Consider the following 24,485-nt stretch of genomic DNA (forward strand, 5'->3'; position numbering starts at 1 on the left):
TGGCCAGTTGTGTAGATTACTGCAGGTCACGAAGAATCACTTTGGAGCACTCTGCAGAAGACTAATCCCTGTTCACACGGCTGCCGTATCATAGATGTGGTACGTATATTACGTCTCGGGCAGAGCTTTAGAGATTAAATAAAAAATAGTAGAGCTGTTAACTATGACGTGAAAGTACAGTTATAATTTTGGTGAAAATTTAGCTACTTTTATATTCGATGCACTGTACAACTTCATTCAGTAAACTGTCTCAATAAGTCTAATCAAATTGAATTTCCTTACTACTTATAGCTTGTACTTCAGCACGTGAAGTTATGTATATATTTAGCCTTTTACAGCAACGAATTATTTCATTTTGAATATTTTGTAATATTTACGTGTAAGTAAGTTTCATTGCATGCATTCCATCTTTGCTGTTCTTTTGTACACGTATAAGAGTGTGCATTAACTTGGCTTCTGAGTTGTAAACTTATCATGCTTTCTCAGTGTTACGAAGTCGCAATATATCAGGTGGTTATAATTAAAGTGCAACTACTCAGAGAGATCCAGTGCGGCCTCTAATTAACGTGTGGCAGCGGAACGTGGTAAATATTCTAAAGCGTTGATGCAGGACCGATTTAAGATGAAAAAAGAAAAGCTTGCAATTTTGAGCCACCAGCTGCAAATCTGGCACTGTGATGCAATAAAGACGTGTAGAGACGGTTCCATATCTAATATTTTAGGAACACTACATCGGAAGAAGATGTCAAATAAGTGCGGAAGACATAATGTTGATTTTAATGTTAAACGTCGCTTACACAATTTCTTTAACATGGACACCAGAGACGTCGGCGAGATGCTGCACCCGTGAAACGACGTGATCAACAGTCGCACGAGGCAGTTTTGGTGGAATCTCACCAACGTGTCCCTGTATAGCGGCTTTCAGGTCGAGCAGGGCCCAACTTCTCTCTCGTAAACGCTTTCTTTTAGATCTCTCGAGAGCCAAAAGTTACATGGATTCAGATCAGGTGATCTTGCAGGTCATGTGCCTGGAAAACTTCGGAAGATACATTTTTGGAATGTTTCATTAAGCAGATCATTCATTGGTTGAGGGAAATTGGGTGTTGCTCCATCTCGCATGAAAACAGCGGTTTCTACACAGTCAAATGCTGTGCAATGCGGTCTCGATATTGTGCAGATGTCGCGGTACACCTGACAAGTAAGAGAATCCATAAAGGCGCTTGTGAATCTACACCACGCAGTCACATGCAGCGAGTGCAATGGCTCTTCATCCACAATAAGCGGTTTAACAATACCCTCAATTCGGCGGTTCTGCATATTCACTGCGTCCTGTACTGTAAAATGTGCCTCGTCACTCCATAGAATATTGCCCCGCCATTTCGATATGTGTCAGAAATCGAAGAGCAAATTCAGAACGTTGCTGCACATCACGAGCTTTCACAGTTGCTGCAGCATTTGGATTGTGTATGGATACCAGTGTGAAATAGATCGTAGAACTTTCTATACTGTTGACCACACTATGGACAATTCTCGTGACACTGCACGGCTACTAGCACTACACCGGGAGATGTGCTGCACCGACAGTTACAGCAACTGCAGCCTCTCAATAACTTCCACTCGGATAGGACGCCTTCCTCTTCCAGGTGCCGCAACGAAGGTCACCCTTGTTTTCGAATTTCATTATCATCTTCTTGTAGGCATTTAATGACATTGAGCCTCTCCTCAGATCTTTCAGTCAGCGATAACCTCTCAACGTAGCACTGTAATTGCTGCCGTTCACAAAAAACAATTTCGCTAACGGCGCATTGTCTCTCTTCTCGATAGCCATAGTGTTCACTCACGTTATGGCATGTCAAATGACGGCGTTACACAAACGGAGAGAGGCACCAGATTTGAACCTGGTGGCCAAAATATGAGCTAATCTTTTTACAACGTTAATCGATTCTGCATTAATGCATTAGCGTATCAATCAACTTTCGCTGCAATATGATAATCACAGCCCGCACTGGACCTCCACGAGTAGCTTCACTTTCATTATATGCACCTGGTAATTACACTCCTGGAAATTGAAATAAGAACACCGTGAATTCATTGTCCCAGGAAGGGGAAACTTTATTGACACATTCCTGGGGTCAGATACATCACATGATCACACTGACAGAACCACAGGCACATAGACACAGGCAACAGAGCATGCACAATGTCGGCACTAGTACAGTGTATATCCACCTTTCGCAGCAATGCAGGCTGCTATTCTCCCATGGAGACGATCGTAGAGATGCTGGATGTAGTCCTGTGGAACGGCTTGCCATGCCATTTCCACCTGGCGCCTCAGTTGGACCAGCGTTCGTGCTGGACGTGCAGACCGCGTGAGACGACGCTTCATCCAGTCCCAAACATGCTCAATGGGGGACAGATCCGGAGATCTTGCTGGTCAGGGTAGTTGACTTACACCTTCTCGAGCACGTTGGGTGGCACGGGATACATGCGGATGTGCATTGTCCTGTTGGAACAGCAAGTTCCCTTGCCGGTCTAGGAATGGTAGAACGATGGGTTCGATGACGGTTTGGATGTACCGTGCACTATTCAGTGTCCACTCGACGATCACCAGTGGTGTACGGCCAGTGTAGGAGATCGCTCCCCACACCATGATGCCGGGTGTTGGCCCTGTGTGCCTCGGTCGTATGCAGTCCTGATTGTGGCGCTCACCTGCACGGCGCCAAACACGCATACGACCATCATTGGCACCAAGGCAGAAGCGACTCTCATCGCTGAAGACGACACGTCTCCATTCGTCCCTCCATTCACGCCTGTCGCGACACCACTGGAGGCGGGCTGCACGATGTTGGGGCGTGAGCGGAAGACGGCCTAACGGTGTGCGGGACCGTAGCCCAGCTTCATGGAGACGGTTGCGAATGGTCCTCGCCGATACCCCAGGAGCAACAGTGTCCCTAATTTGCAGGGAAGTGGCGGTGCGGTCCCCTATGGCACTGCGTAGGATCCTACGGTCTTGGCGTGCATCCGTGCGTCGCTGTGGTCCGGTCCCAGGTCGACGGGCACGTGCACCTTCCGCCGACCACTGGCGACAACATCGATGTACTGTGGAGACCTCATGCCCAACGTGTTGAGCAATTCGGCGGTACGTCCACCCGGCCTACCGCATGCCCACTATACGCCCTCGCTCAAAGTCCGTCAACTGCACATACGGTTCACGTCGACGCTGTCGCGGCATACTACCAGTGTTAAAGACTGCGATGGAGCTCCGTATGCCACGGCAAACTGGCTGACACTGACGGCGGCGGTGCACAAATGCTGCGCAGCTAGCGCCATTCGACAGCCAACACCGCGGTTCCTGGTGTGTCCGCTGTGCCGTGCGTGTGATCATTGCTTGTACAGCCCTCTCGCAGTGTCCGGAGCAAGTATGGTGGGTCTGACACACCGGTGTCAATGTTTTCTTTTTTCCATTTCCAGGAGTGTATATGAGAGGATGGAACCAAATAAACGAAATTTGGTCCACTGTATTTGGTGGTATAGCAACTTCTAGTAAAATTACAGGAAGCTGTGGGTTTTCTCTGGCTTCCTTGTCAGAGAGATTACTTGTGTAATATGAAAAGAAACGCATGCTTGATCAATAAAATGACACAGCCTTTCTATTGTTAGACGATATTACTTAGGGATTGCTGTAAATTTGGTACATTGCAACCAAGTGTTGGATGTGTCCTCGTCGATTGTTACACGTGGCATAGTAAGGCTGGTGCACATTGTTCTTCCAATTAACAGATAACAACTTCAGCTAGATTCAATGAAACAAATCTGAAAAGTAAATTTAGCACATTTCCGCACGTGGTAGAATCTTACCGGGTGACAATTATTGAAATATACGAAAAAACAGTAAATTAGTTATAGTTAAGAACTACGCCGTGAACACACTTTATTCAACATTTAAATGTCGCTACAGATATTCGGATTTAGGTTACGACATTTTCGATATGCCTGCCATTATTGATGATGATATGGCGCAGACGAATAGCGAAATTCTTAACGACCCGCTGAAGTATCTGAACATCGATGCTCTCGATTACCTCCTGAGTAGCTTTTTCCAACTAAGCAATGGTTTTGGGGTTACTGCAGTACATCTTTTCTTTAATATACCACACAAAAAGTAGTCGCATGTGTTCAGATCTGGAGAATATGGCCCATGCCAGTGACCTATGGGTACCTCAGAGCCTGAAAGTGGTCCCCAGAGTGCACCTCCAGGACATCAAACATTCTCCTGCTTCCATGAGGTCGAGCTCCATCTTGCATGAAGCACATCTGTTCGAAATCAGGGTCACTTTGGATGAGAGGATGAAATCATCTTCCAAAACCTTCACGTAGCGTTCGGTAGTCAACTTGCCATCAAGGGATATTGCACCGATTACTCCGTAACTGGACGTTGCACACCGCACAGTTACCCTTTGAAGGAAAAGAGACTTGTAGATGGCAAAATGCGTATTTCCGGTTCCGCAAATGCGCCAATTTTACTTATTGTCGAACCCATCCAAATGAATGTGGGCTCCGTCACTAAACCAAACCATATTTATATACTAATTCCCGTCATACTCCGGGGCCAACCGTGCAGTTTGAACGTCCTAACGCAAACCGCTCAGAAGCTATGACGACTTTATTTCATATACATCAATAATTGTCACCACGTATGTACTCGAGTTCATATGTGTGACTCTTTTTCGAATATATAGGTTAGTTAGTAATGGTGCCAACTTCAGGCTTTTATTCCTTTAAGGAGTGTAACTAAGTGGAAAGAAGCCCGCCGGGTGGCCGTGCGGTCTGACGCACTGCTTTCCAGGCGGGAAGGAGCGCCTGGTCCCCGGCACGAATGCGCCTGGCGGACTTGTGTCGAGGTCCGGTGAGCCGGCCAGTCTGTGGATGGTTTATGGCGGTTTTCCATCTGCCTCGGCGAATGCGGGCTGGTTCTCCTTATTCCGCCTCAGTTACACTATGTCGGCGACTGCTGAGCAAACAAGTTCTCCATGTAGGCGTACACCATCATTACTCTACCACGCAAACATAGGGGTTACACTCGTCTGGTGTGAGTTTCCACGGGGGGGGGGGGGGGGGGGGTCCACCGGGGGCCGAACCGCACAACCCTGGGTTCGGTGTGGGGCGGCGAAGAGGTTAAGTGGACTGCGGTAGTCGTCGTGGGGTTGTGGACCACTGCGGCTGCGGCGGGGACGGAGGCTCTGCGTCGTTTCTAGGTCCCCGGTTAACATACAATACAATACAATACAAGTGGAAACAATGATAGAATATTTTTTTTATCCTGTGAAATCACAATATTTTTGTAAAACAGCGCCACACGGAATGGTTGTGCGGTTAAAGGCGCCACGTCACGGATTGTGCGGTACCTCCCGCCGGAGGTTCGAGTCCTCCCTCGGACATGGGTGTAAGTTTTGTTCTTACTAGGGAACCTCCCCATCGCACCCCCCTCAGATTTAGTTATAAGTTGGCACAGTGGATGGCCCTTGAAAAACTGAACACAGATCAATCGAGAAAACAGGAAGAAGTTGTGTGGAACTATGAAAAAAATAAGCAAAATTTGCAAACTGAGTAGTCCATGCGCAAGATACGCAACATCAAGGATAATTTCAGGCGAGGAGCGCCGTGGTCCCGTGTTTAGCATCAGCAGCTGTGGAATAAGAGATCCTTGGTTCAAGTCTTCCTACGGGCCTAAAATTTTATTTTCAGACAATTATCAAAGTTCAGGCACACACACATAATCAACGTCGCTTTCCAAAATTCCAGGACATGTTCAGATTTGCTTGAACATATGCAGGATTTGACGGTCTACACACGGAAAAATTTGAAAACGTTAAAAACATATGTTTTGACAGAGCACAGGGAAACGTGTACGACTGTGAAACTGTTGGATTCATTTGTTGCAGTTTATGTGACAAACTCTTATGTTTTCATCACTTTTTTGGGAGTAATTCTCATATCCACAAGAAAACTTAAATCGGGCAATGTAGAAGAATCCTTTTATCCATTCGCCAAGTGTACAAGTTAGGTGGGTCGACGACATATTCCTGTCATGTGACGCACATGCCCTCACCAGTGTCGTATAGAATATATCCTGTGGAGGAATCGGTTGACCTATGACCTTGCGATCAAATGTTTTCGGTTACCATTGGAGAGGCACGTCCTTTCGTCTACCAATCGCACGGTTTTGCGGTGCGGTCGCAAAACACAGACACTAAACTTATTACAGTGAACAGAGACGTCAGTGAACGAATGGGCAGATCATAATTTTGCGAAAATAAAAAAAAAAAAAAAAAAAAAATTCACTTCAGGGGAGACTTGAACCAAGGACCTCTCGTTCCGCATTTGCTCACGCTAACCACGAGACCACGGCGCTCCTGAATTCACGTTATCCTTGATAGTGCATATCTTAGCATGGACTACTCAGTTTGTACATTTTGCTTATTTTTTTATAGTTCCACACAACTTCTTCCTGTTTTCTCGATTGATCTGTGTTCAGTTTTTCAAGGCCTATCCACTGTGCCAACTTTTAACTAAATCTGAGGGGTGTGCGATGGGGAGATTCCCTTGTTAGCATACGTTAGTTTAAGTTGTGTGTAAGTCTAGGGCTGGGGACCGATGAACTCAGCAGTTTGGTTCCTTAGCAATTCACACACATTTTTTGTAAAACAGCGATTTATATAAAATATAAATTCAGTAACATGTAAAATATGTGTTGACCATAGAAAGACCTACATAAGGCGCGATCTGTAGAACAAATGCAAGATGGAAAGACTATATATGCTCATGTCAGTCCACAGTAAGCCATCTCCATTGAATTAGCTGACTTACTATCTAATATATATATATATATATATATATATATATATACACTCCTGGAAATGGAAAAAAGAACACATTGACACCGATGTGTCAAACCCACCATACTTGCTCCGGACACTGCGAGAGGGCTGTACAAGCAATGATCACACGCACGGCACAGCGGACACACCAGGAACCGCGGTGTTGGCCGTCGAATGGCGCTAGCTGCGCAGCATTTGTGCACCGCCGCCGTCAGTGTCAGCCAGTTTGCCGTGGCATACGGAGCTCCATCGCAGTCTTTAACACTGGTAGCATGCCGCGACAGCGTGGACGTGAACCGTATGTGCAGTTGACGGACTTTGAGCGAGGGCGTATAGTGGGCATGCGGGAGGCCGGATGGACGTACCGCCGAATTGCTCAACACGTGGGGCGTGAGGTCTCCACAGTACATCGATGTTGTCGCCAGTGGTCGGCGGAAGGTGCACGTGCCCGTCGACCTGGGACCGGACCGCAGCGACGCACGGATGCACGCCAAGACCGTAGGATCCTACGCAGTGCCGTAGGGGACCGCACCGCCACTTCCCTGCAAATTAGGGACACTGTTGCTCCTGGGGTATCGGCGAGGACCATTCGCAACCGTCTCCATGAAGCTCGGCTACGGTCCCGCACACCGTTAGGCCGTCTTCCGCTCACGCCCCAACATCGTGCAGCCCTCCAGTGGTGTCGCAACAGGCGTGAATGGAGGGACGAATGGAGACGTGTCGTCTTCAGCGATGAGAGTCGCTTCTGCCTTGGTGCCAATGATGGTCGTATGCGTGTTTGGCGCCGTGCAGGTGAGCGCCACAATCAGGACTGCATACGACCGAGGCACACAGGGCCAACACCCGGCATCATGGTGTGGGGAGCGATCTCCTACACTGGCCGTACACCACTGGTGATCGTCGAGTGGACACTGAATAGTGCACGGTACATCCAAACCGTCATCGAACCCATCGTTCTACCATTCCTAGACCGGCAAGGGAACTTGCTGTTCCAACAGGACAATGCACGTCCGCATGTATCCCGTGCCACCCAACGTGCTCTAGAAGGTGTAAGTCAACTACCCTGACCAGCAAGATCTCCGGATCTGTCCCCCATTGAGCATGTTTGGGACTGGATGAAGCGTCGTCTCACGCGGTCTGCACGTCCAGCACGAACGCTGGTCCAACTGAGGTGCCAGGTGGAAATGGCATGGCAAGCCGTTCCACAGGACTACATCCAGCATCTCTACGATCGTCGCCATGGGAGAATAGCAGCCTGCATTGCTGCGAAAGGTGGATATACACTGTACTAGTGCCGACATTGTGCATGCTCTGTTGCCTGTGTCTATGTGCCTGTGGTTCTGTCAGTGTGATCATGTGATGTATCTGACCCCAGGAATGTGTCAATAAAGATTCCCCTTCCTGGGACAATGAATTCACGGTGTTCTTATTTCAATTTCCAGGAGTATATATATATATATATATATATATATATATATATATATATATATATATATATATATAGAGAGAGAGAGAGAGAGAGAGAGAGTGAGTGATAGTAAGAAATTTCGTGGTGCGGAAAATGAAAGTCAGTTCCTTATTTCTTTGGGAAGGACTAGTGCACCGCATGAGCATTTCCGCGCTAATAACTGTTTTGTTCTGAAAAACACGAAGTAAATTGGTGATAAAGTCCATGACTGCTTTCAAGGAAGGAAAAGCTTTACTACCCCATAATTACATACTGATCGACGAAAGTGTAGTTATATGAGTCTAGTATTTCTTACTACATATTGTTTGTATTTTCAAGACGTGTATTGGTGTTGAGGTTGCTGCCTGGTCATATCAGTTGGTTATGAGTTCGTTTTCCTCTGTCTGTTAAGAGTGTCCCGAGACCCACTGTAGTGCGATGTATGTTTAAACTTTCTGTTTTGAGACAGCTTTGTGAAGCATATAATAGCAAGAAGAAAAAAATTGATGACAAGACGGAGTTAATGTTTTGGTAAATGGTGATATCTGTGATCGCAGAATTTTAATTCAGCATAGAGAATTTTCCAGTTATACATCGCTGTAGGCTATCCAAATGTTATCCTTTTTATTTTAAAATTAATCTAGTGTGAATTGCAGTTTCGTTGATCATTTCTTGGATAAGCGTTAGTAAACTGCACTTTTTTCGACCGCCCGGTTGGCCGTGCGGTCCAACGCACGGCATACCGGGCGAGAAGGAGCGTCTGGTACCCGGCACGAATCCGCCCTGCGGATTTCTGTCGAGGTCCGATGAACCGACCAGTCTGTGGATGGTTTTTAGGCGGTTTTCCATCTGTCTCGGCGAATGCAGGCTGCTTCCTCTTATTCCGCCTCAGTTACACTATGTCGGCGATTGCTGCGCAAACAAGTTCTCCACGTACGCGTACACTACCATTACTAAAAATGGTTCAAATGGCTCTGAGCACTATGGAACTTAACATCTATGGTCATCAGTCCCCTAGAACTTAGAATTACTTAAACCTAACTAACATAAGGACATCACACAACACCCAGTCATCACGAGGCAGAGAAAATCCCTGACCCCGCCGCGAATCGAACCCGGGAACCCGGGCGTGGAACGCTACCGCACGACCACGAGCTGCGGACACCACCATTACTCTACCACGCAAACATAGGGGTTACACTCGTCTGGTGTGAGACGTTCGCTGGGGCTCCACCGGGGGCCGAACCGCACAATAACCCTGGGTTCGGTGTGGGGCGGCGGAGGGTTGAAGTGGACTGCGATAGTCGTCGTGGGGTTGCGGACCACTGCGGCTGCGGCGGGAACGGAGCCTCTCCGTCGTTTCTCGGTCCCCGGTTAAAATACAGTATATTCAATACAAACTGCACTTTTTCAGACCAAACTATCTCATGTAGTAGCTGAAAGTTCCACTTTCGGAATTATTAGTAACGAGTTATCTCAGCCACAAGCAAATGTGTTACAGCAAATGCAGTGGGGCTGTTATCCAACGCACATTCTTCAACCACACGGTAACCATCAGCTTAATCGAATTTCGTGCTTCGCTAGATCTGTGGTGGTAGGGACCAGCATAAGTCACCTTGCCCGTCGTGAAATATCTTTTAGGGAGTCTGGGCACAGTTTCACCACTCTTTTAAACGTCCAGGCTTCTCGCACATTAACAGGAGGGAGGCAAATGCACTATTGGCCATTAAAATTGATACACCAAGAAGAAATGCAGATGATAAACGGGTATTCATTGGACTAATATATTATACTAGAACTGACATGTGATTACATTTTAACGCAATTTGGGTGCATAGATCCTGAGAAATCAGTACCCAGAACAACCACCTCTGGCCCTAATAACGGCCTTAATACGCCTTGGATGGCGTGTACAGGTACAGGTGCCCATGCAGCTTCAACACGATAACACAGTTCATCAATATTAGTGACTGGCATACTGTGACGAGCCACTTGCTCGGCCACCATTGACCAGAGGTTTTCAATTGGTGAGAGACAATTTTTTTTATCCAGAATGTCCCGTACAGGACCTGCAACACGCCGCGTGCATTACCTTACTGAAATGTAGGGTTTCACCACGGGTCGCAACACATCTGAAATGTAACATCCACTGTTCAAACTGCCGTCAATGCGAACAAGAGGTGACCGAGACGTGTAACCAATGGCACCCCATACCATCACGCCGGGTGATACGCCAGTATGGCGATGACGAATACACGCTTCCAATGTGCGTTCACCGAGATGTCACCAAACACGGATGCGACCATCATGATGCTGTAAACAGAACCTGGATTCATGCGAAAAAATGACGTTTTGCCATTCGTGCACCCAGATTCGTCGTTGAGTACACCATCGCAGGCGCTCCTGTCTGTAATGCAGTGTCAAGGGTAACCGCAGCCATGGTCTCCGAGCTGATAGTCCATGCTGCTGCAAACGTTGTCGAACTGTTCGTGCAGATGGTTGTTGTCTTGCAAACGACCCCATCTGTGACTCAGGGATCGAGACGTGGCTGAACGATGCGTTACAGCCAAGCGGATAAGATGCCTGTCATCTCGACTGCTAGTGATACGAGTCCGTTGGGATCCAGCACGGTGTTCCGTATTACCCTCCCGAACCCACGATTCCATATTATGCTAAAAGTCATTGGATCTCGGCCAACGAGAGCAGCAATGTCGCGATACGATAAACCGCAGTCGCGATTGGCTACAATCCGACCTTTATCAAACTCGGAAACGTGATGGTACGCATTTCTCCTCCTTACACGAGGCATCAAAACTACGTTTCACCAGGCAACGCCGGTCAACTACTGTTTGTGTATGAGAAATCGGTTGGAAACTTTCCTCATGTCAGCATGTTGTAGGTGTCGCCACCGGCGCCAACCTTGTGTGAATACTCTGAAAAGCTAATCATTTGCATATCACAGCATCTTCTTCCTGTCGGTTAAATTTCGCGTCTGTAGCACGTCATCTCCGTGGTGTAGCAATTTTAATGGCCAGTAGTGCAGGTTTTCCACCATCATAAGTGAAAGTTTCTGTAAATACGTCAACTATTTCAGTATACTTGAGATAAACAACAAATGAGAATTAAGAGAAAAAGTGACGATATCATAAGATTTAAGAGGAAGATTTTATTATTACGAATTCAGATCCCTCGTCACCGCACGCAGAGCACAGGCTTTTTAAGAATGTGGCAGAGGAAAGTCCACTTAGGAGAGAAGGAAACTTCATGCAACTTGTGTCTCTAAAAGTCCCCTGGAGTCGAAAGTACGAACGAGGTATTCAACATGTTTTAGAAATTTCTTATTCTTGCAGGTCTTCTGACGAAATCTCTCGAGCCTTTCGTCGTAATCTTCAGCTGTAATGTCTGTAGGTACATCGTTTTGGTTCGTGCAGACAATAAATGGCAGCACGCCGAAAGTGACGAAGACAGCGATCAGCGCGAAGTGGTCCATGTCCCGGCGCAGCTGCTCCAGCGGGTAGGCGTCCGCCTGCTGCTGCAGCCCCAGGGCTCGCAGCGTGTGCTGCAGCGTGCTGTGGTATTCGGACAGCAGCAGGTCCGTGTGCTGCTGCAGCACCTCCGGGCTGGCGCTCGTGTGCAAAAAGTAATGCAAGTCCTCCGCTGGAGACCCGATGTGCAGGCCCTGCAACACACAACGCTCACATTACATAAAACATTCATAGTCTACTGATGCCTGCTAACTGCTGCTCGGCAATGGCAAATGTACGCATTAAGACAGCAAAAACGATGCGCCATGAATGACTCATCTGAATGGGACGCAAATCGGAAGATGTGATCTACATGTGCAGACAAACAAAAGGTTACGATTTCAGAAAAAAATGGAGTAATTATTCAAGAGAAAGAGCTTTAAAAACTGTGCTGGTAAATAACGGCTTGGTCTACCTCTGGCCATTATGCAAGCAGTAATTCGGCTTGGTATTGATTTCATCCTGAGGAGTATCGTGCCATATTCTGTCCAGCTGGCACGTCCAATCTTCAAAATTCCACCTGGTTGGAGGACCCTGCCCATAATGCTCGAAACTTTCTTAGTTTGGGAGAGATCCGGCGGTCTTGCTCGCCGAAGCAAGGTTTGGCAAGCGGTAGGAACACTCGGTTCGGAATCTCATTGACTGAAGTACAGTTTTCTTCTGTGATCCGCTCCACTGACCGCCAGAAGAATTGTCTGAAGGCACACAGACAATGGTTGGATACCATACTAATCCGACGGTCGCCCGCCATACTGCCCGACAGTTGAAAGTGAGGCCAGGGGAGCCATTTCGTTTCATATCAGGACACCTTCTGTTGTAATCCGCTGCTTCATTACAGCGCAGCAGTACGTTGACGATATTCTATGCTGCATCTTGTTGCCCCTCTTTGCAAGCCATCATGAGCAACATAACGCCCGCCCGCACTCGATAAGAGTTTCTAGTGCTTCTCTTCGTGCTTGCCAAACTCTACCTCGACCAACAAGGTAGACGGATCTGTACCCGTTGGTAACGTTTAGAGCAATGTGGACAGGGCCGCTCATGAACTCTTTCCGTTCGATGATTATGACACCAGGATTGTCACATGCTAAGAGTACGCTGATAAAGGGACGCTTGCTATAAGTATGTACACAAAGAGAAGCTTTCTATTCGCAAGGCGCCTAAGGGAACTGGTAGCAAACTTTCTACGTCTGTTCCACTGTTAATCACAGAGCACAGTGGTGATCAAGAGTCCAGGTCACGGGCAAGACTGTAATAGTGCTTAGCCCTGCTTCACATTTTCCTCGTCGTCACGCCACGCTGTCTTAACCTGAGGAACCTGCCCCATTGAAGAGGCAGTACACTAGCAATGTATATGACTTGGTTTTATTGGTTAAAATGGCTCTGGGCACTATGGGACTTAACATCTGAGGTCATCAGTCCCATATAACTTAGTACTACTTAAACCTAACTAACCTAACGACATCACACACATCCATGCCCGAGACAGGATTCTAACCGGAGACCGTAGCAGTAACGCGGTTCCGAACTGAAGCGCCTAGAACCGCTCGGCCACCGCTACCGGCTGACTTGGTTTTATATCTCATACTTTGCAACAACATAGATCACATGTCCATTAAAATTATCCGGTCTGTTATGCCGTGGTCGGTTGATGAATTCATTGTCATTTCCCAAAGTTTCGTCTCCGACTGCGTGAGACATCCTCAAGGGGGTCCGTAGCTCGATGGAAGGTCCAACACACCCACTGGATCGCTACTGACAAGGTGTCAGTACATTCGGTAAAATGAAAAGCAAGAGCGGTAACAATAAGAGCGCAATGGGAGAGAGTGAGTAGGTGGAAGGAGCACACTGAAGACTTCTATAATGGGGATGACTTGTTCTCATGACTTGATAGAAGATGAAAAAGAACTCGATCGGGAAGAGATAGGGGATCCAGTGTTAGAATCAAAATTTAAAAGAGCTTTGAAACATTCAGATCCAAATAAGATAGAAGGAATAGACAACATTCAATCAGAATTTATAAAATCATTGGTGGAAGTAGCAACAAAATGACTATACACGTTGGTGTGTAGAATCTATGAGACTGGCGATATACCATCAGACGTTCGGAAAAACATCATCCACACTGTTCCGAAGACTGCAAGAGCCGACAAGTCCAAGAATTACCGCACAATCAGCTAAATAGCTCATGCATCCAAGTTGCTGACAAGAATAATATTGGAAAAAATTGAAAAGAAAATTGAGGATCTGTTACATGACGATCAGTTTGGCTTTAGGAAAGGTAAAAGTACTAGATAGGCAGTTATGACGTTGCGGTTGTTAATGGAAGTGTGACAAGAAAAATCAAGGCAAATTATTAGGACTTGTCAACCTGGAAAAAGCGGTCGACTTTGTAGAATGGTGCAAGATGTTCGAAACCCTGAGAAAAATACGGGTAAGTTATAGGGAAAGACGGATGATATACAATTTGTACCAGGACTAAGAGTGGACAATAAGAGTGGAAGATCCAGAAGAAACTGCTTGGATTAAAAAGAGTATGATACGGGGGTCTATTCTTATGCTCCCACTATTCGTTCTACACGTCGAAGAAACAACAACGGAAATAAAAGAAACGTGCAAGAGTGGAATTAAAATTCAAGGTGAAAGGATGTTAATGATAAGATTTGCTGATTACTTTGCTATCCTCGGAGACAGTGAAGAAGAATTACAGTATTTATTAGCTGGAATGAACAGTCTAGTTAATTTAAAATCCGAACCGATAGTAAATAGAAGAAAGTAATGAGGATTTACAGAAATGAGAACAGCGAATTGGTGACCAAGAAGAAGATGAAATTAAAGTTTTCTGCTATCTAGGCTGTAAAATAAACCATGATGGATGGAGGAATGAGAATGTAAAAAGTAGACAAGCAGTCACAAAAAGAGCATTCCTGTCCAAGAGAAGTCTACTAGTATCAAACACAGACCTTAAATTGAAGCAAAAATTTCTGAGGACGTACATTTTGAGCACAGCACTGAGTGGTAGTGAAACATGATCTGTAGAGAAACGGGAGCGAAAGAGAATGGAAGCATTTGAGATGGGGTGCTACAGAAGAATGTTGAAAATCAAGTGGACTGATACGGTGAGAAATGAGGAGGTTCTCCAGAGAATCGGTGATTAAAGAAATATATGAAAAACACTGACAAGACAAAATATTGACAAGAAGAAGGAACAGGATCTCCTGGTTGTCAGACCGCATGGCGCCAGACAGTTGGGTTGGTATCCCACCGCTGTCCAGGACGTCTCCAGACACATCTTCGCTCGTCGTGAGGGCTCGGTTCTCGTTCCCACACAATGAAGGTTTCTGCTGCTTGTCTACGTGTACGCTAAACCTACCTTGTCGGACAGTATCGCCGGATCTCATCTCAGCTGAGAACTTTTCGAGCATTATATGCAGGGCCCTTCCACCAGCCCTCGAATTTGACGATCTAACGCACCAGTTGGATATAATTTGGCACGATATCCCTCATGTGTACATCCAACACCTCTATCAATCAATGGCAAGCCGGATAACTGCTTGGATAAGAGGCAGAGGGGTACCGACATTTTATTGGCTTGGTTACTTTGTGAAGCGCTTTATTTGAATAAATCATCCAATTGTTCCAAAATTGTGATCATTTATTTCTCTGTAAGTGTATATTACACCTATCGATTTCCGACTCTTCGGATAATTCCTTTGTGGGCTTCGTGTTTTTTGTCTTGGATTATATACAGGGTGTTACAAAAAGGTACGGCCAAACTTTCAGGAAACATTCCTCAAACACAAATAAAGGAAATATGTTATGTGGACATGTGTCCGGAAACGCTTAATTTCCATGTTAGAGCTCACTTTAGTTTCATCAGTATGTACTGTACTTCCTCGATTCACCGCCAGTTGGCCCAATTGAAGGAAGGTAATGTTAACTTCGGTGCTTGTGTTGACATGCGACTCATTGCTCTACAGTACTAGCATCAAGCACATCAGTACGTAGCATCAACAGGTTAGTGTTCATCACGAACGTGGTTTTGCAGCCAGTGCAATGTTTACAAATGCGGAATTGGTAGATGCCCATTTGATGTATGGATTAGCACGGGGCAATAGCCGTGGCGCGGTACGTTTGTATCGAGACAGATTTCCAGAACGAAGGTGGCCCTACAGGAAGACGTTCGAAGCAATTGATCGGCGTCTTAGGGAGCACGGAACATTCCAGCCTATGACTCGTGACTAGGGAAGACCTAGAACGACGAGGACACCTGCAGTGGACGAGGCAATTCTTCGTGCAGTTGACGATAACCCTAATGTCAGCGTCAGAGAAGTTGCTGCTGTACAAGGTAACGTTGATCACATCAATATATGGAGAGTGCTACGGGAGAAACAGTTCTTTCCCTACCATGTACAGCGTGTGCAGGCACTATCAGCAGCTGATTGGCCTCCACGGGTACACTTCTGCGAATGGTTCATCCAACAATGTGTCAATCCTCATTTCAGTGCAAATGTTCTCTTAACGGATGAGGCTTCATTCCAAAGTGATCAAATTGTAAATTTTAACAGTCAACATGTTTCGGCTGACGAGGATCCGCACGCAATTGTACAATCACGTCATCAACACAGATTTTCTGTGAACGTTTGGGCAGGCATTGTTGGTGATGTCTTGATTGGGCCCCATGTTCTTCCACCTACGCTCAATGGAATCATGATTTCATACGGGATACTCTACCTGTGCTGCTAGGACATGTGCCTTTACAAGTACGATACAACATGTGGTTCACGCACGATGGAGCTCCTGCACATTTCAGTCGAAGTGTTCGTATGCTTCTCAACAACAGATTCGGTGACCGATGGATTGGTAGAGGCGGACCAATTCCATGGCCTCCACGCTCTCCTGACCTCAACCCTCTTGACTTTCATTTATGGGGGCATTTGAAAGCTCTTGTCTGCGCAACCCCGGTACCAAATATAGAGACTCTTCGTGCTCGTATTGTGGACGGCTGTGATACAATACGCCATTCTCCAGGGCTGCATCAGCGCATCAGGGATTCCATGCGACGGAGGGTGGATGCATGTATCCTCGCTAACGGAGGACGTTTTGAACATTTCCTGTAACAAAGTGTTTGAAGTCACGCTGGTACGTTCTGTTGCTGTGTGTTTCCATTCCATGATTAATGTGATTTGAAGAGAAGTAATAAAATGAGCTCTAATATGGAAAGTAAGCGTTTCCAGACACATGTCCACATAACATATTTTCTTTCTTTGTGTGTGAGGAATGTTTCCTGAAAGTTTGGCCGTACCTTTTTCTAACGCCCTGTATATACGTAGGAAGCCTGGTAGGGCGTTGATGGTATCTTGTTGTAGTAACAACTTGGTGACTGTTAATGTCATTACGTGCTATGTAGATGATTTAAATAAGTTTGAGAGCTGTTTTCGTATCTTATGCTTTATTATAGAAGCTGTGTCACAGGGTGACATTTATTGAGCTATATGAAAAAAAGTAAATTACTTACAAACTACGGTTTGCACAGATTTTATTCGACGTGTAAACGTCTCTACAGATAATCGGATTTAGGTTATGACATATTCGATATGCCTGTCATCATTGGCGATGATGTGGTGCAGACGAATAGCGAAAGTCTGCGTATCCCGCTGAAGTGTTGGAACATCGACGCTGTCGATGACCTCCTGAATGGTTCTTTTCAGGTCAGCAGTTGTTTTGGGGTTACTGCTGTACACCTTGTCTTTAATATAGCTCTACAAAATTAGTCGCACTTGTTCAGATCAGGCGAATATGGCGGCCAATCGCGAGGCTCATGCCAGTGACCTCTGGATATCCCAGAGCCAGAAAGCGGTCCCCAGACTGCTCCTCCAGGACATCAAACACTCTCCTGCTTCGATGGGGTCGATCTCCGTCTTGCATGAACCACATCTTGTCGAAATCAAGTTCACTTGGGTAATGGGGATGAAATCATCTTCCAAAACCTTCGGTAGACACCGCCCCATCAAGGAATATCGCACCGATTATTCCGTGACTGGACATTGCACACCACACAGGGTTGGTAAAGTATCACTGTATATCCAAAAGCAGACGAAAGAACTAAATTCATTGTATTCTCAAGTGTTAACCGATTTTTAAAATGTAATAGTTAGAAGCTTCGAATAGATCCAATAAAACTAAATACATAAATAAAGGTTTCCTACATTTTTTGTTTTGTCTGAAAGTATTTATAACGTGATCTTTTTCAGTGTACGTGAAAACCAACATCCTGGCGAGTAGAGTATGTAGAGTAGGAAGGGCACTAACAACCGTATCAAGTATTATGGACATACATGTCTTGAAGATAGGGTATGTCATCATGCTGTGCGTCGTAGTTAATTTGTTTGAATAATAGTACGTTTGTATTTTACAACAATTGTTTTTGTGCACTACGCTGATAGCGTTTACATGTACAGGTGTTTGCATATTTTCCCCCTAAACGAACAACAACAATAAAATTTGCATTTTTTGTTTAAAAGTAATGTTATTCCAAACTGTGAGTCAAGAAAAATTAGAATACTGATGTACTGACATAAGCACGGTTTACTCAATGAAAGAACAAATGAGTTAATGAGAAAATTGACTTCTATTATATTTTAATTTAGACCAGACGAACGGAGTGGATAGTGTTGTGGGAAGAGTGTGAAGGATGACATCAAGAAAAGTAAAAGAAGAGTAGTAGAAAGTAATCGAAATAAAGCAGCCGATACGGATAAATTAAATTGAGAAATAAGACGCTGAAAGTAATAGAAGAGTTTCACTATTTGCGTAACAAATAACTGATGACGGCCGAAGTAGAGAGGATATAAAATGCAGACGCAGTAGCAAAAAAAGAGTTTCTGAAAAAGACAAGTATTTTAACTTCTAATATAAATCAAAGTTTTGAGAAGTCTTTTGTGGAGGTATTTGTAGTAATTGTGCGTAAGAGCAACAATGTAGTCAAGAAGAGAATATAAGATTTTGAAATGTGATGCTGCTTGAGAATCCTGAAGAATAGTTGGGCAGACTGGTTAACTAATCATGAGATCCTGTATTAAATTCGGGAGAAAATTAATTTAGGACACAATCTGACGTATTAATAAGAAACATGCTGAGGTATCAAGGAATAGTCTGTTTGGTAATGGAGGGAAGTAGGAAAGCGGGGGAGGAGGGGTGTTAAAATTACGGACGAGGCTCGAATCTGGTATGCAGGTTCAAATGGATGTAGTTGGCAGTAGTTACATAGAGATGAAGAGGCTTGCAGAGGATACAGTAGCGCTGAGAACAGCACCAAAGCTGTCTTTGGACTGTAGACAAAAACAAGAACAACTACTAATACAGGTACAATATAGTGTGATTAATTTTCAAATTATAAGTAGAATTATGTTTGGGAAGACTTTTTCAAGGTCAGTTCTGTGTGTCACAAGAAGAGAGGAGAATCATAGAACTCAACATCTAGTTCTCAGAAGAAAGTATTCTGTGATATGGAAACAAAAATTAAAATAGTGTAAAAAGAATGCTACATTAGCATTGAGAAGGAAAATGAAACAGTATTGTTAATCTCTTACATTTTTGGAAAGTTTGACGTCCATAAATGTCGTGTGTAATGACGAACTTCGTATGCCATTGCTGTGGTTGGGCCCCCTTACACTACAAAATTGTCACGTATTGCTGAAAACTCAATGAGAATGCCAGAACCTCGCATGAACTTACCTGAAAGTCAAAAAAGCGCACTTGCATGTCGTCCCCTACGGCACGGAACACCATATTGTTCTTGTGTAGGTCACCGTGCAACATGACCTTGAAGTCGACGTGACACTGTTTAACCAACTCGACTAACTTCTCGTATAAGTTGCTAGTGAAGGCGCGGATCTTGTCGGTGTATTTGTGGAACCACGAGTAGTTGTCCAAGGCCTGTAAAAACCTGCTGAAGTTCTCTTCTCCCTTCTCTTGGTGCTGAAGCATCATGTCGTTGAAGATGAGTGACTGCCTGAAGACCTTGCTGGCGTACTGCCAGTCATTGAGCACCTTAAGCGAGGCGCCGTGCATCCTGGCGATGCTGTGCATAACGGTTCGACACTGTGACAAGTTCAGGTCCGAGCCTATCTTTTCTTTGCGGAAACCCGCAGCGTCCATGTCCTCCATGACCAAGAAACTGACGGGCTGCGACCCCAGCGCGTAGAGTTTGGGTCCCAGCGTCTGCCACTTGGAGCCTTCGGCCTTCTTCAGCACTGAGTTCACTGCGGGGAGGAACTGGCCGTAGGCAACCTCTTCTTTGGTGTACAAGCCACTGTTTATCAAGTCCTGGATCGTGCCGCCCACGTTCGGCGCGGACTTCACGATCAGTGACGTCTCCGAAGCAGCTCTACTGCCGCTATCTGACCGCACGACCACTCGGAAGGTCTCGCTTAGGTAGCCCCCCTCCACTTTTTCCCTCAGAACTACCTCGACTTTGGACTCGTCTGTATCGGGATCGTCGTTCTTCAGCGCGTTCACGATGAAGCTCTTGTCCAGCCATGATGGCCAATACTCGTCATTGGCGGTCTTACTCTCCATAACACCACACTTTTCAGCCTAAAAAATAAGAGAAATGTAAATGGCAGTTGGGAAACAGAGAAATGTATTATTTTTTTAAGTATAGGGTTAATCATTCTGTATTCTCTTAATATCAGCTGATCACGTAAGTAACAAAATAGTTGCTAACCCTTAAATCACAAGTCCTTCTTTGGTAAAAAACCGACAATGTAGCAGAAACAAAAAAATTAAGCTGTAGCTCAATTCGATATCATTCCTGAACTGGAATGAATGAACGACGGTTTAGAGCTGTAGTCTACGAAACCTTAAATGCAAATTACCAGTTGAAACCCAAATTATATAAAACTGTGGCAATACCAACCTGCTGAGAACAAAACTCACGCGGTAGAAATGATATTTCTATGGAATTCGAAAAGAGGTAGTCTTAGATCCCGTTCCTAATAAGGCACAAGGTAAGTTGACCAGTTGGTTACATTTTCTACGTCTACGCCTACGTACATACTTCACGGACCAACATAGATGCATGGTGCAGGGTACCTTGTACCACTGATACTCACTCCGTTTCCTGTTCCACTCGCAAATGGAGCAAGAGAGTAACGAGATTCTATGTGCCTCCCGGCGAACCCTAATTTCTCTAATTTTGTCTTTGTGGTCCTTACGCGAGATGCACGAATATGTTGGTGGTGGCTGTTTCTGTCTGTCGCAACTGTCGCTTCTCTAAGCTTTCTTAATCGTCTACCCTCGAAGAACATTTCCATAGTGCTCACTTTTTGATCGAAAGTAGACAGTAGCGGTTACAAATCTAACAGCACGCTTCTGAATTGTTTCGAGTCTTGCCTTAACTCGAGCCAGTTAGGATCCCAAACTCTCCAACAGTTGTCAAGAATGGATCAGAAAAGTGTACTACACACAGTCTATTTCATAGATGTGCAATACTTTCCTAGAATTCTCGCAATAAACGGAAGCCGAAAATTCGCCTTGCCTGCTAACGACATTGCGTGCACGTTCCCTTCTTACCATTTTGCAGTGTTACTCCTGGATATTTAATAGACGTGACTGTGTTAAACAGTGCATCATTAGTACCTAATTGAATATTTTTCGAACATCAGCTTATATTTTTCTTTATTTAGAGTTAACTGCATGGTCCAGTGATCATTTCCATGATTTCTATCGACATGTACATCTAGCTGTCGACATCTACATTTGCGTGACTACTCTGAAGTGTGTGGCAGAGGATATATCGAAACACTTTCACACACTATTTCTCTACCATTCCACTGTGTAACAACTTGTGGGAAAAACTAACACTAAAATGTTTCCGCGCGAGCTCTGATTTCTCTTATTTTATAACAATGTTCATATCTCCCTATGTAGGTGGGTACGGAAGAGAACGCTGGAGATGGAAATTTCGTGAAAAGATCTCGCCGCAACGAAAGACGCCTTGGTTTTCATGATTGTCACCTCAACTCGCGTATCATAATTGTGACATGATGTGGAATGAGATAGTTTACAGGGTATGAGCACATTATCCCTTTATCTTCTGTGAGTAGGTTATTACTAGTTCCCGTCCCCTTCTATTGTCGATGTCTAACAGTGATCATATCAAGATAACCAAAAAGCACAGAGGTCCAATTTTACCACGGCGTGCTGGAAAGTAATGCCTCGAATGTGAAAACTCTTTAATACATTTTAAATTAAAGAAACGCCATTAACATTCTACATCTTATTCTTCATGCCTACATATATGCAGCCCTCCGCTTGCTAGGGGCTCCGAATTGTAGCGTGTAACATGGCGGTGTGTGGCATAATCATGTCGTGAGTAACGGCCTACCGTAATCGAGTTTCGAATTCGAAGATTTCGTCCAGCCCCTCATTCAGCATGGCAGTACCAGACCACTGACGAGCGTTGCGACATCCGACGCCTTTGGTTTACTGTCATCTGTCATTTTCCATATAGTCCCAACTTGGGCCCATCCGATTTTTTGGTTTCCAAAACTTAAAGAACACGTTCGCGGGCTTCGCATTAACAGGGATGAAGCGGTGAAAGCAGAGGTGAGGTTGTGGTTCCGCCACCAAAGTCAAACATTGTACAGTGACAGTATCAACAAACTGGTCCCTCTCTGGGAGAAGTGTGCTCGCCTCCAGGGTGACTTTGTTGAGAATGAAATACACTACTGACCATTAAAATTGCTACACCAAGAAGAAATGCAGATGATAAGGGTATGCATTGGACAAATATATTATACTAGAACTGGCATGTGATTACATTTTCACACAATTTGGGTGCATAGAGCCTGAGAAATCAGTACCCAGAACAAACACCTCTGGCCGTAATGACGGCCTTGATACGCCTGGGCATTGAGTCAAACAGAGCTTGGACGAAGTGTGCAGGTACAGCTGCCCATGCGGCTTCAACACGCTACCACAGTTCATCAAGAGTAGTGACTGGCATATTGTGACGAGCCAGTTGCTCGCCCACCATTGACCAGACGTTTTCAATTGGTGAGAGATCTGGAGAATGTGCTTGCCAGGGCAGCAGACGAACATTTTTTGTATCCAGAAAGGCCCGTACAGGACCCGCAACTTGCGGTCGTGCATTATTCCGATGAAATTTAGCGTTTTGCAAGGATCGAATGAAGAGTAGAGCCACGGGTCATAATATATCTGAAATGTAACGTCCACTCTTCAAAGTGCTATCAATGGGAAGAAGAGGTGACCGAGACGTGTAACCATTGGTACCCCATACCATCACGCCGGGTGATACGCCAGTATGGCGATGACGAATACGCGCTTCCAATATGCGTTCACTGCGATGTCGCCAAACGCGGATGCGACCATCATGATGCTGTAAACAGAACCTGAATGCATGCGAAAAAATGACGTTTTGCCATTCGTGCACCGAGGTTCGTCGTTGAGTACACCATCGCAGGCGCTCCTGTCTGTGATGCAGCGCCAAGGGTAGCCGCAGCCATGGTCTCCGAGCTGATAGTCATGCTGCTGAAAACGTCATCGAACTCTTCGTGCAGATGGTTGTTGTCTTGGAAACGTCCCCAGCTGTTGACCCAGGGATAGAGACGTGGTTGCACGATCCGTTACAGCCATGCGGATAAGATGCCTGTCATGTCGAGTGCTAGTGATACGAGGCCGTTCGGATCCAGCATGGCGTTCCGTATTACCCTCCTGAACCCACCGATTCCATATTATGCCTACAGTCATTGGATCTCGACCAGTGCGAGCAGCAGTGTCGCAATACGATAAACCGCAATCGCGATAGACTACATTCCGACCTTTATCAAAGCCGGAAACGTGATGGTACGCATTTCTCCTCTTTACACGAGGCATCACAACAACGTTTCACCAGGCAACGCTGGTCAACTGCTGTTTGTGTATGAGAAACCTGTTGGAAACTTTCTTCATGTCAGCACGTTGTAGGTGTCGCCACCGTCGACAACCTTGTGTGAATGCTCTGAAAAGCTAATCATTTGCATATCACAGCATCTTCTTCCTGTCGGTTAAATTTCGCGTCCCTAGCACGTCTTCTTCGTGGTGGAGCAAGTTTAATGACCAGTAGTGTATGGAGACATGAAGAAAAGAAGTGTAGGATATTAATAAAGTTTTGTTTTATTTAAAAAGGTTTAAGAATTTTCATAAAAATGTTCGAAGGTTTTACCATTCAGCATGCTCTCGTAATAAAAATGCACGTAACAGTTTTCGGTACTATTCATGTTACAGATCAAATAAAGGAAACATGTTTGTTTAATGTGTGGCACATTGTACGAGCGTTAACTAAAATACCATCTACATAACAGAAGTAATCAGATTAGAGTCCAGTGCTCAACCAAATCTTCGCAAGTGGGAGAGGTTTATAATAGCACATACAAATGATGGAGGTAATAGGTTCAGTGTAGCGCAGTAAGAAGAGGGACTTAAAGCGAACCAGGCAAGTGTTGCGATGACTAGTTACATGGAAATAGAGCGAAAACCTAAACCTCAACGGATGGAGAAAATAATATAGAAGATAAGTGGAAAGTTATAAAATTAAGATGCAAAGAACCCACAGGCGTTCGGTATTTCAGTATA

The 24,485-nt window shown here is 45.3% G+C and overlaps 1 protein-coding gene across 1 annotated transcript; it reads right to left on the bottom strand.

Annotated features, from left to right (window-relative positions):
• Nucleotides 1-11,587: 11,587 nt before the first annotated feature.
• Nucleotides 11,588-20,426, bottom strand: LOC126456121 (uncharacterized). The gene is made up of 2 exons (XM_050091875.1): nucleotides 19,584-20,426; nucleotides 11,588-12,004 (listed from the first exon to the last, which is right to left on the bottom strand). Exons 1-2 carry the CDS (start codon nucleotides 20,424-20,426, stop codon nucleotides 11,588-11,590), a joined length of 1,260 nt encoding a protein of 419 aa, XP_049947832.1.
• Between the last annotated feature and the right edge of the window lie 4,059 nt (nucleotides 20,427-24,485).

Source organism: Schistocerca serialis, chromosome 2, assembly GCF_023864345.2.
Source record: "Schistocerca serialis cubense isolate TAMUIC-IGC-003099 chromosome 2, iqSchSeri2.2, whole genome shotgun sequence".
NCBI classification, from domain to species: Eukaryota; Metazoa; Arthropoda; class Insecta; order Orthoptera; family Acrididae; genus Schistocerca; species Schistocerca serialis.

Coding starts and splice junctions, on each gene's coding strand:
- LOC126456121 (XM_050091875.1), bottom strand. CDS start 20,426: ATGGAGAGTAAGACCGCCAATGACGAGTATTGGCCATCATGGCTGGAC. Junction 12,005..19,583: donor TGCGCTTTTTTGACTTTCAG/GTAAGTTCATGC, acceptor TGTGTGTTGCAG/GGCCTGCACATCGGGTCTCC.